Source organism: Syngnathus floridae, chromosome 6, assembly GCF_059516105.1.
Source record: "Syngnathus floridae isolate MCC-2025c chromosome 6, RoL_Sflo_1.0, whole genome shotgun sequence".
NCBI classification, from domain to species: domain Eukaryota; kingdom Metazoa; phylum Chordata; class Actinopteri; order Syngnathiformes; family Syngnathidae; genus Syngnathus; species Syngnathus floridae.
Genome location: NC_142418.1, coordinates 10,494,391 through 10,507,365, shown reverse-complemented (window position 1 = coordinate 10,507,365; position 12,975 = coordinate 10,494,391). Strand labels below are relative to the sequence as shown.

General features: G+C 40.6%; 1 protein-coding gene across 3 annotated transcripts; it reads left to right on the top strand.

Moving 5' to 3' along the window:
- The first annotated feature begins 3,654 nt into the window (after positions 1-3,654).
- On the top strand, positions 3,655-12,175 carry nap1l4a (nucleosome assembly protein 1-like 4a). 3 transcript variants are annotated; one of them, XM_088379306.1, is made up of 15 exons: positions 3,655-3,749; positions 4,554-4,589; positions 4,748-4,820; positions 5,308-5,449; positions 5,865-5,951; positions 6,440-6,574; positions 6,656-6,727; positions 6,806-6,945; positions 7,894-8,039; positions 9,308-9,330; positions 9,435-9,548; positions 9,637-9,666; positions 9,931-9,993; positions 10,579-10,602; positions 10,941-12,175. In XM_088379306.1, the coding sequence occupies exons 2-14, from the start codon at positions 4,574-4,576 to the stop codon at positions 10,582-10,584; spliced, it is 1,047 nt and encodes a 348-aa protein (XP_088235432.1). In that variant the 5' UTR covers positions 3,655-3,749; positions 4,554-4,573; the 3' UTR covers positions 10,585-10,602; positions 10,941-12,175. The 3 variants fall into 3 exon arrangements, with proteins under 3 accessions (XP_088235432.1, XP_088235430.1, XP_088235431.1); XM_088379304.1 differs by lacking the exon at positions 10,579-10,602; XM_088379305.1 differs by lacking the exon at positions 10,579-10,602 and having other exon boundaries at positions 3,703-3,840.
- Positions 12,176-12,975: the final 800 nt, after the last annotated feature.

Here is a 12,975-nt window from a genome sequence, read left to right as displayed (position 1 = left end):
GCCAAACCCTGATTAACTCGTGCACATTGAATGTTTTTGCAGACCATAAGTTTTAACAACCATGGTGGCTGAAAGTTAGTTTGACATTCATTGAAAGTCCTTTATTGTCAAAATATGAATAAACAGTTTTACTGTCAAGCGTGAAATGCTCAAATTGCAGGAAACATTTTGTCAACTCACAGTCACTGACTCTGTGTGGCTGCATGTGCTCAAAGGTGTTTTCGGTGATTGTTGTTGGTGGCTAAAAGGTTTTAGTTGTGAAATCTGAACAACAGAGGTTGCAGTGGGCAATGAATCAAAAATAAAGATGTTATGATTAAAATTGCTTATTGGTGCAAATGAAAGTAAATTGCACTCAAATTGCACAGAGCAGAGATTTCCGCCTGCCATAAACCAGATCAATGATTCAGCTAAATTTGTTGTGCATGTAGAACCTTATGACACAGCCACATCAGATGAGATAGTAGTTCCATTTGCCATCCTTCCAGCACCCCACCCCAGACCTCCACTTGTGAATAATGACTGCAGCTGTGTCAATGGGGCTGCTTTGCTGTGTCTTATTTTGATGGCTTTCTATAGTCAGTGTGAATGTGCGTGTCTCTCTGATTATGGTGTACAAATAGGCCATTACCCATGTTAGAATGAGAGCGGCTTAATGGACAACAGAGGATGCGGGGGCAGGACTGCTCGTAAACACCGCCCTGTCCCTCCGGTCATATCAATAACACCATCCGTGCCATCTGGGAGCTTGACCACTTCATTCAAAAAACCCAATACCCCAGTGGAATGAGGTGGGCCACGTTGTACGCTCATTCTCCCTATTGAATCACCAGAAACAGACAAGTGCTATCACCACTTCATTTTTTCTTTTGTTTTCTGTTGATGCTTGTGTTGGCGCAACATCATTGCGACTTGCACTTTTAACTCCCCGAATAAAGACTGATTTGATCACAGACTGTGACAAAGATTGGGTCTCAAAATGTATTGGTTGAACAGTCAAATCATTACAATACACGGGGAAAAGATCATGCATAACGACATTTATTGTGCATTAAAAACACGAACAAGACACCTGTCAAAAGTGTGGCAGACGGGGCATTGATGTTGACAGATTGACCGAAGCGTTCATATTACGGACAAAGAAATTTACACGAATGAAGTGGGAAAGCTAACAATAAATAACAATTTCTTTCTTGCAAATACCTCTCTATATTGAAGAAAGAAATAGGGCATGCTAATTGTATCCAACTCCTAACCTATGTCACATCTAAAAATATAAATGAGTGACATTAAAAAAGTCTAGCTATACAGTATATTTGTCTTTTATAGTACCTGCTGAGGGCGAATTACTTACAAAAGATTCCAGAAAGTCTTTCTGGGACGGCTTTACAGCGATGAACATATTAGACTGTTCTCTTTTGCTGGATCTGTATGTTTGCACACTTTATAGATTCAAAGTGAGTGCATTCATGTAACCCTCATTATTGGAAATGCACCAGCGTATTTTGCATCCAAACAGCCAGGTGAGTGCTTCAGCCCATTTAGATAGAGGGCATGGTACAAAAACAAAACAATTAGGTTCGTTATTTGGGTGTGGGGCTCAAAGCCCAACGCTTTGAGCAAGAGTTGCAGGTGTCACTATTGTCTTTGTGAATACGGCGCCTAATAAAGGAAAAGCCAACAAAGCTTCACAAGATATACTTTTTAATAAGTCTGTTATGTCTACGTACAAAGTCATACAGCCATACTGCAATGAGTTATTCAGCATACTTGTTTCTCTCAGCCCTAACACTGAAGAAAAAAAATCACCACAAAAAAAATAGAAATAGACCTTGAGACTGTACAAAATAATTTTGAAAGCAGTGCTTTTTGTGCCATATGATGATGAGGATGACAATGGTTTTTTTTGTTTGTTTTTTAACAAAATTGCCTGGACCCCAAAAAAGCTCTTTCTATGAGACTGACTTATACACCTGTCAACAGGTATTACACATCTTGTGTGCAAATTTCTTCAAACGTCTCTGCTGTAAATGATGCCTTCTCCAGACTGCAAATTTCGGATCCTTGAGGATTTTCAAATGGTCTTTTCAGAATTGTCCAAAGTTTAGTTTCTAGCCATTCTTTGAGCTGGATGCAGCAAGCAGCTCCAGATTTTAAACAAGCTGTCTCCACATTTCACAACAGGTATGAGGTTCTCCATGTTTCAGTTTCAATTCATCTCGTCATTTGTGAGTTATTCAGTGAACAATGTGGGTTATTCTTTCTTGAATCAGAGGGTTCCAACATTTGACCATGTGTGTGCGTTTAGACAAATTCCATCTATAAATGCGCCACAATCATCCACAATTTTCGAAAATCAGTAATTACTGTATATTTGTCTACATTTGTGGCTCGATCCTAAATGCTACAATCACATTTGATTTTCTTTGTGAGTACAGATCTGTTCTGGTAAATGTCACACTGTGACAGGCACAAAGCCTGGTCACCACAATCATACCCTGAGGGACCCCGGTACTGTCACTTCCTCTCAAGTGTGCGCACGTTGCAGCAGTTGATAGCAAACAGAGAGAGGGCCTGATTTTGGTGACTTTATGCCTTTTACAGAATATGCTATTTCTGTAAAGAGCATGTTTCCTCGTCAAAAAAAAAAAAAAAGAAAAGATGAATCATTTAAGAAATTATGACCAATGCTTGACCAACTGATTTTGCTGGTTGGGGTATAAAGAGTCACTGTTCTATTTATTCATTGTAAATGAGTGCCAAGAGGCTGCAGATGTGCTAATTTGACACTTAATTAACAATGAGAAGCAAAGAAAAGCATTTAGGGTAATAATACTGACTTACTAATAAAACTTACTTTCCCTGACCCACCAATACGTTTACTATAATTGGCAAGACTGATCAATTAAACCACAGGCTATTTGTTATACAATAAAGATCATAAAGCTTAATAAATAAAGGTTATATAAAGGTTTTGACGATACAATAAGCAATAAGAAGGTGTCTTCGTGAAGATACGCCTGCAATTAATGCTAATTTTATCTGGCAGTGGAAATTTTGGTCCATTCACTGAAGAAACTCGCCCTATGAGATGAAGAACTATGAAGCCCTCTGGTGGTCATATAACCACGCTCACCCAAACTAAAAAACGTGTGTCCACAACATTTTACATTATAATTATCATGGGCCTTGTGCATTGTTGCACAAAAACACTAAAACTGATTTAAATAACTACCAAAACAAGTTTAAAAACTCGTATCAAATATAGCTTGTCTGATATTAGTTTGTTTCAGGTGAGCTACGACCTGTAAATATGTGTTAAGACAACCTTTTAAATTAGTGTTGAGCCTATTAATTTTTTATATAACTAATTACAATTCTTATTTAATAATTTAATTATATCGCACCGATTGTTTTCATTTTGATACGTGATGAATAGCATGACAGCCCATAAAAATGTACCTTTCCTTGATGAGAAATATTTATCTTTTTAGAATCAAAAGAAAATAAATTATTTGGAAATTATGCAATGAATCTATGGCTTCTCCATAAATGTTATATTTGGGGTGAGCAGATTGATATGTTTACTGACAGCCAAGAAAACAGAATTTACCCATCAATTTTATTAGTAATAATTATTATGTTGATCGGCAGAGGGCAGTCGTACATCGCTGAAATATAAGTCGTCACACCAAGGAAGAAGAGTCGAAGACGCGTGAGAACTGTGACTTGATCGCTCGACGTCACAGGTAAAAAGATCCCTTTAATCGCTGCTAAGTAATCATAAGGAGCAAGTGACGCAATCCTTGGAGATAGTAAACTCTTCTATAAGGGCTTCAGGTGAACTGGTTCAAAGTTACTTTGTCTCCACTTTAAGCAACTGCAGTGCTAACGATAGCCAGCAACTACTAGCTTACCAGTGCTGCTAGCAAGGAGCTAACAGCTGTATGTTAAACGGAGTGAACACGTGCGCAGTGGTGTTATGAAGTCACCTTTTTGCCGATAATGACCCTGCGCGACTTTTGTCATTTGCACAATGACTGTTAATCTATTATTTTGCTGTGGCAGTTCAATGACTGGTCACAGAACACGTTGCTTCGTACTTTGTTGCTCGTCAGCTAGCGCTTTAGCCCTGTCAAACGTGCAACGCCGCCTATTCTTGTTCAGTAGTGCCTGGCAGGAAGCCAAACTTAGACGGTTCGAAATCGTGCACCTAGTCTGCGTTTATTTCCACTGTGTAACTATCATTGGGCGTCGAGAGCGCTTTCACTCGTGAGCAGACGCCAACTTTGTTTGTCGTAGGCTAGCCCAGCTGCCAGCCAGCGCGTCACTTCGTCATCGGCCCGCGCTCTTTCGCCACCCTGTGCCCGTCACACCTGGGCTCTTTGCAAATACGTGTGCCCCTTTGTAATAACGATGATTTCTTTGTGCCACATGCTGGAGACCGTGGCGTAAGGGACTGTTTCTGATGGTGTTATTGAGCAATCCCGTGCGGAAAGTAACACGCAGTCACTACTTGTGGTAGCTTTATCATTGTTTTCTATTATTCACAGGAAAGAGCAGCATCTCTGTAATGGAGGTCAATAAAGGTAAGTGCACCTTTGAGTTGGCCTTGTACAACCCGGTCAAGCATTGCTGTAATTTTGCTGTCTTGTTTAAGTTAAAGGTTGTCTTAATGCACAATTGTACAAGTCTGATTGACCTTATGAATGAGACTTCATTCGCACAAATTCACACATTTTGGCAGGTAAAGGGGAGCCGGGGTTGCAGAATCCAATCGGACAGATGGACAAACCTGTTAACTTGCATGCGGTGGAAAGGTTGGTATGAGTTGCATTGTCGGTTCTTCAAAACATTTAAATTACACAAGCTAGTGGTGAGGTCATGTTTTGTTACGACACTATGCTATGCTACATTATTGTAAGGTGGTTTGACTGTACTTAAAATGCAACACCAGCTCTGGTAGTATTAACTGAAAATAAATCAACCGCAAGAGAGGATTAGTTCACTACTCGTGCGTTGTAAGAAAATTGAATGATGAATGAAAGATACTGCTTTTGGAGCAGCATGTAAAGCAAATAAGCGTTTACAATGAATGCACTGGTATGAGCAACTCTGCACATTCCAATGTCCACAAAAACTTATTTTAAAAAGGTTGTTATTAAAAAAAAAAATAATCACAATTGACTGATATGAATGTTTCCTTATGGTTGTTGGCTTTGTATATTGAACATCTGTTCTGAAGATTCAGAGATGACAGTCACAACAGTGCCCCCTAAAAACTTTTTGCTGCACGTTCTCCCACAGCCTTCCCAAAGCAGTGACGAGGCGAGTGCATGCCTTGAAAAGGCTTCAGGTGCAGTGTGGCAACATCGAAGCCAAGTTTTACGAAGAGGTCCATGAACTGGAGAGGAAGTATGCTACCCTCTATCGGCCATTGTATGAAAAGGTACTCTTTAACTGTTATCTTAAGAGTCCAACTAAACACTCGGGTGTACCCATGGGCTTGTGGACACTCTTAAGTGGCACTAGATGCCTCTTGTCAAACCTGAAATTGGTTGGACTGCATCCATAGTGCTATAGTGTATACTAGTACACCGAGTTAGCCGACTGTTGTCAAGGCTATTTCTGGAGCTAGTCACAAGAACCAAGCCATTCTCATTTGCCCTAATGATTGGCGGTTAAGGTATGCCTGCACCTGTGCATGCAGCACTTTGGCGCTCTGATTCCAATCTCCATGAGGATAAAGCGGTTCAGAAGATGGATGGATGGATGGATATTTCACTCTTATTGGGATCTATGGCTGTTTGCAATTGGTCTGTTTAATCATTGACACTACTGTGTGTATGTGTGTCGTGTCACAGCGAAGAGAGATTGTCACGGGCACAGTGGAACCCACAGATGCAGAGTGTGAGTGGAACAGTGACAAAGATGAAGAGGAGGAGCTATCTGTAAGTGGAGCTTTCAGTGAACTCTTAAAGGAGACAAAATACCCCCCACACAAGGAGCTTCCGGGTTTCTGACATCTGCCTTCAGAATACCGATAGGCTGAAGAATTATAGCATGCTCAAAATGTAGATGTAATTGAAACTGGGCTATTTTGGGGAGGGGGGATCTGCCTCATGCAATGCTGAGTATGTAGGTGTCTGGGGGTGGAGTCAAACCAACCCAGCATCTGTCCCTGTGTTGAGCACCTTTTCTGCCCCCTTCCCCTAACAACCATTTTACTTCCCTGTGGTGCAAAGTAGTTCCAATGACTCTGAGACTCCTTCCAGAGCAAATAAATGTGTCTTGACTATTTAATTAATAGGATTTATGCCTGGATTCTAGTCAAGGCTCGTGGTTCCTTGTTTAAAAGTTAAATTTAAGAGAAAAAATATATATATCAATACTGTATATAGACCAGACTTACTGGCCGTTGTCTGTCCTCTTGCTACAGGAGCAGATGAAGAAAAAAATAGCTATTGACTCTGCTAAAAAGGATGATGCTGTACCAATGGAAGACCCAAAAGGCATCCCGGACTTCTGGCTCACTATATTCAGGAACGCAGACATGCTCTCTGATCTGATCCAAGTACATTTAACGCTTCACTTGAACACAAGTATCTCCTGGCCCATTTCTTAACCTTTGTATTAACTGTTAGTTTTCTGTCAGGAACATGACGAGCCAATCCTGAAGCACCTGAAAGATATTCAAGTCAAGTTTTCCGAACCGGGACAGCCCATGGTCAGTATTGATGCGTTCAATAAAAAGAAAACTCCTAAATACGATTGCAAACATTGTAATCTTATTTTGGGATTTCAGAGTTTCACTCTGGAGTTCCACTTTGAGCCCAACAGTTACTTCAATAATGCTGTCCTTACTAAAGTCTACAAAATGAAGTCTGAGCCTGATGCTACAGAGCCTTTCTCTTTTGAGGGCCCAGAGATCGTCGACTGTGCCGGGTGAGATATGCACTTGTCAGGCTTCTTAGTGTATTCAGACCAGAAAAGTCCTTTGGTCTGGACCAAAAGTGGACTTACTTTTTTTCGTTTGGTGCGGTTCCTATTCAGACTGTACATCGTGCAAATGAAGTATATTTTGGAAACTCATCCACGCTTGTGACGATCTGTGCTCCCATTGGACAGCAATGACCAGGGTGGCGCACAGACCCCAAAATTAAGAAAAACATGCGAGTCCTACACGCTGTATTGCTGGTCTGCATATTTGTGCTGTTGGTTCTTATCTGCGTCGTTTGTATTCACGCCTGAAGCGAACCGAGACCACTTTAAAAAGTGGGTTTCGGTCCGGTTCTTTAATCCGCACCAGGATTTGTTTGCATGTATTCACACCTGCATAAAAGGTTCGGACCAGCGTTAGAATCTAACCCTGGTCCTTTTAAAGTGGACCAAACAGTCAGGTCTGAATACACCCTTAGATTATTCTTTGGACTCAAATGTTTAAACGGCATGAAAAGGTGGGTATTATCTTTTCAAAAATTCTCAAAAAGACTGATCTAAAATTTGTACAGACAACACTGTTATTTAGTTTCAACAGATGCATAGATTTCACAATTGAATGCCACTGGGTCATGCTATAGATTTGTAGAGATTTTTTGAGTGTGCAGACCACAGGTTAAATTTTATTTCAAAAACCAATTTTTGTATAAAACGCTTAGATTAGCTGCTGCAGGTTGTCATCCAGTTGAGGGCTGACAAATGTAAGAAATCACTTTTATGCTTCAAGCAGTATACATCACACAGTAATAAACATCAGTTAAAGTTAAAGTCCCAATGATTGTCACACACACAACTGGGTGCGGTGAAAAAACGCCTGTTAGGGTACAATGTGGTTGTCTACAACAAGTAAGCAATGTTAGTAATAACTAACCTTGGTTTTCTTTCTCCCCATAGCTGTCCGATAGATTGGCACAAGGGGAAGGATGTGACTGTGAAAACGATCAAGAAAAAGCAGAAGCACAAAGGTCGTGGCACAGTCCGTACAGTAACCAAACAGGTCTACAACCCCTCCTTTTTCAACTTCTTCAACCCGGTCAAAGGTGAGTGTTGGTGCATAGGCTTCGTCATTATTTGTATATTCCTTGTAAACTGTGTATTTGTATATTACTCAAGACATTGTTTTACAATATGGGTAGAGTTGTGTCCTAATGATTCACACGAATACAGCTCACGTGTTTTTCCCCAATCCACAAATATATGCGATTTAATATACTTCTCACTTACAGCTACAAATTTGGTAGCTTGTCGTTCAATCCTAACTTACCAATATGCCAGTCTGCTTTGAGAAAAAAAAAAACATAAGAGGAGTCACTATCAATTGATGTCCTCAATTGCCCACAAGCAACTTGCTGCTTTAAACTAAACTCAACACTAGAGGTCGCCACGATTGGACAATATTTTAACTACACTGTGTCTGGGTAGACGTTGAACGCTCCTGAAACTTTGTAGTTCCACGACTAAACTGGTGCAACATCCTGTTTAATTCTTATAATCAATCCAAACGGCAACCAAGATGATATTACCCAAATTAGTGTGTAGGTAGACTCTATAGCGTCAATCTTAAGGCCAAGGCCAGATCCTACTGGTCATATTTCAAGATAATGCGCTGTAACATTGGTCTAGTAACTCCTAGTAGGCATTCTTGGTTACAGAAATGTTTCTGTTTGTATCTCAAGCCATGTCTGGGCAGGTTCTCTCGCTTCAGAGGCTGACCTGACATCTGATTGGTTCAACCCATGTTTGTCTCCCTGATATCACGCTGTGATTGGAGAATATTAATAGCTTTTTCTTAGCTACTCTGAGCTTCCTTGCTGCATTCATCTATTGTATTGAACTAGTTCAAATTCTGATTTGGTGCTGGTATGCAAGGGCTTGGCGATTAATGGCCTTTTTTTCCCCAAAATGTGTTAGCTGATTTTTAAACCTCCCCGATTTGCTTATAGAGTAGCAAATAACAAAAATAATGAGTTTATTTTGCTTTCTGTATTTCCTTTATTTCTCATGATTCCAATCAAGCCATACACCTCCCTCTCCCAGGATTAATGCTATATATGAAGCGCTTTGTCAATATAAATGGTTGTATTGTGTGTGTGTGTGTGTGTGTGTGTGTGTGTGTGTGTGTGTGTGTGTGTGTGTGTGTGTGTGTGTGTGTGTGTGTGTGTGTGTGTGTGTGTGTGTGTGTGTGTGTGTGTGTGTGTGTGTGTGTGTGTGTGTGTGTGTGTGTGTGTGTGTGTGTGTGTGTAGATAGATGGATTGATAGACTGATGTTTTTGCTGATTATAATATTATCATTCTGTTTTCTCCACAGCGTCACCAGACGGTGGTGAAATGGTGAGTTGCTGTCAAAAATCCCCGAGCAGTTGTCTTGCAGCTATGAGATGGTTAGTTGCACTCTTTAATCAACACTAATTTTGTTTTATTTTTTTCCAAACTAGGACGAGGACTCTGAGCTAACTTTTGACTTTGAGATCGGTCATTTCTTCCGTGAGAGAATAATTCCCAGAGCAGTGCTGTATTTTACAGGAGAGGCAATGGAAGATGACGACAGTGTAAGTAAATATGTGATCTTTGGTGGAATTAACGTGGTGGAATTAACATGTCATGTGTTTTGTTTTTTGTTTTTTTTAAAAACTACAGTTTGATGAGGAACTAGAAGAAGGCGATGAGGTTTGTCATTTTTCTTAACTCACTGAATACGAAATGGACTTAGGTCACATTTAATGTGAACCTTACCAAAACAAATCTGATTTCCCCTAAGAATCCGACATGAGCATTAAGACCTGTAGTGTGAACCTGTCGTAGAATTTACGCTTTTAATAAGACCCAGTTAGTAGAAAACTGTGATGCAGTGTAGTCTATGCCACAAAGTAAGGTTCTTTAACACCTTCTATGCCCTGATTTGAGTACTTTATCTTTCTTTATGGTTGTCAGGAGCAAGACGATGATGATGACGACGATGATGATGATGATGACGATGGAGACTTTGACCCGAGGGTGTGTATGAGTTTACATGTTCTACGGTGATTTCTTGTGTTCGTCTCGCTTTGTAGAGTCCTTGCTTCCATTCCTACTGCAGCAAGGTAACACAAATTTGTAGTGGTCTGTGCACCATTCAAAACCTTGAAACGTATAACCCCTGTAGCTGCAAGTGGTGGTGTCCATATGTATTTAATCGACCATCTCGGTGCAGTGCCGCTTTAAGCCCGGCGCGCACATGGCACCGTTGCCGCCACTATTTGCGCTGTGTGAGCTTCGATTGTTCTATTCATTTATTTTGTTTCTCTTAAACCAATTGCTTGAGGTAATTGAGGTGCTTGAGCTATGGGGCTTTTTTACTTACCTTATTTGCCAAAGTGCTAGCTTGTGAAACACCTTAAAATAGCTGTATTAGTAAATTGGCATAACACACCAGACCTGAATTGACCAGCATTACATCATCCGATTCATTTCTGTCTGAAGCACTTTGGCTCTTCATTGTGAGTGTGGGCCTCATTTCAAAGGCGACTGTCTATTTGAGTAGAATTAGGTTCGATGAGATTGTTGAACGTCTGCATGACATTGTCTTTCCTCCCACCACAGGCCTAATCAATCATGCATTTCTAGGTAAGGAGGAACTAAGAATGGCCGCATACTGCAGTCTCCATCTGTTCAAAACTGCCTTTTTGTCCCTTAAGTCTTTTTGAGCTCGCTTCTTTGGCTTCTGTTTTCCTGTAATCAAGGGTTGCGTTTTGGTGATCCTCAATCTCACATCCTGGGCATCCCGTCCCGCTCCTCTTTTTTGCTCCGTCTACTATAAGGCTGCTCCCACTCCATCCGTGTTGCACCAAAGCGGTTTTAAACTCGCTGCATTTCCTGTTAGCTGCTTCTCGTTGTCAGCCAATAGTTTCCTTCAGCCAGACCTTGCTCCCTCCTTGTCTGAGTTTGATGTTTGTCTTGCGCAGAAAGAAGCACCCGCCCAACCTGCTGAATGCAAGCAGCAGTAACCACGGTGACCGGTGGACAAGGAGACCTGCTATCCTTCAATTCAGCCAATCAGCCAGTCCTCTTCTTGCAGCCCACTTCTATGAATGGTCATCCAAACGCAATAGATACAAACCAAACAGCAAGTGCATGACTTTGTTTTTGTTTTTTGTTTTTGTTTGTTTGTTGTTTTTGCTCACATCGCCTTTTGTTTGGCATCTTTCTCGCTCCAAACAGGGACGTATCCTGGCAATTTTCATCTTTTGCTAAAGTGGAATTTAGTGCATTACTGCCAAGAATTTCAGTACGTTATAGAAAAAATGAAACTTAAAGGACTCATAAAATTAAGTTGCTATGGATCTGTTACTCAGGGTTTTTTAACATCAACACCATAGTTGTTACATCACCAAGGAACTGCAGAGCAAAGTCAATTTTGGCTGGGGTTTTTTTTTTTTTCCTCTTAATATATAACATTTAGTTTTGTTTCATACTTGTGCTTGTCATTGAATTATTTATTCTGGTGTCATGCAGCAGTGTAGTGATGCTTTTCAGGAAGCCACATTGGTGGAGGCTATCCTCCAATTGATTCAAAACTGCCATGTTCCAATTTTGAACGTTTAATCGTGGGAAAGTGTTTGACGCGATGCTGCGTTCAGATGCCAATTTAAACAAGCATTTAACAGAATGTTAGCACTTCCTGTGCCCTACTAAAGCTCTTTCTGCATTTGCTCACAATCAGTCCAGTCAGTATATCACCGCACAAGGACAGACTGAAGCCAACTCTGACCTTTCAAATCTGTGACAGCATGCAGGTTGTTTGGCTGTTTTCTGCTCTAATGAGCCTAATTGAATGTTTTCTTCAATTGTGTCCCCACTTGTACATTGTAATCAGCATTTAAAGTTTTTGTTATTGTATATGGGTTTGTTTTTGAATCATTTGTTGAAAACATGTTGCCAATGTTTTTTCTACTGCCCTTTAGATTCAATTTGTTTAGTTTGGATGCCCCTGTTGGCAGGTCATCAGAAGCAATAAAGCAATCGCCTGCTTCTCTTGATTGTATTGAGCTGGTCACTTGTGTCTGAGCTGTGGTTGTTGTCCTGAAATGTATCACACGGGGTCCTGTGCTAACAAATGGCCTTAACTTGTTAACTTGGCTTATTCTCTTCAATTTGTACAGAGTTAAAATATTCTATTAAAGTTGTGCACCAATGAAAAGTGTTTCTGTGAATGTCTTGAGTTCACTGCTAATCTTAAATTCAAAGTCAAATCTGGTAATCTAGGTTAGGAATCATTCATTGCAATTTTTAGACTGTTCTAATAGTGAGCTGGAATATATACTAAAAAGGTTGGGATGTTGAGCAACTCTATTTCTAAACAACTTCTGAATTATTCTACAATGTACTAACTTGTACCACTGACAAGTGCCTTTTCTTCCAGATTATTTTACACTTAGTGCTCCAGGGGCACAGTCCTGTGAGCATCAAATTGTCCAAAATAATTTGGTAATATAAGATTGGGAGGCAACAGGAGTGTGTAACCCAACATCTCCTTTAAGTGTTCCAAAACTTTGAAGTAATTAACATACATTTTCACATCGCCCGAATATCAACAAGAGGAGTGGACCATGGTCTTTCTCACTCACAGCAGAGCCGACTTCACCCTTGAAGAATTTGCTGAAGTGCCAAGCGTCATGCAAGAGAACCAGAATGTTAGGAATCCAGTCCCGCAGATAGAGAAGAGAGTGTCCGCTCTTGTGAGAGACCGTTGTAATGCATCATGGGAGATATGGCCAAGGGCTCTGAGGTTTCTGGAGGAGAGCTGAAGGGCTGGGCTCGTGTCTTATTTAGAAACCTGTTTTGTCCTTATCGTGTCACTTACCTTGTGCAGACTCACTTTTCAGCTGTGTGTGTTCAAACTTTGAGTGAGTCGAGGTGGCGGCATGAGAAAACGAGACGTCTGGCCTCGATCGAAGTGACAATCAAGTCCGGACTTGTGTCAAAATGCCTTTTGGTTTA

Bases quoted from the DNA above. Each gene is read 5' to 3' on its own strand.
- nap1l4a (XM_088379304.1), top strand. The intron at 5,450-5,864 runs GTACTCTTTAAC...GTCGTGTCACAG, and splicing joins ATCGGCCATTGTATGAAAAG to CGAAGAGAGATTGTCACGGG. The intron at 8,040-9,307 runs GTGAGTGTTGGT...TTTTCTCCACAG, and splicing joins CTTCTTCAACCCGGTCAAAG to CGTCACCAGACGGTGGTGAA.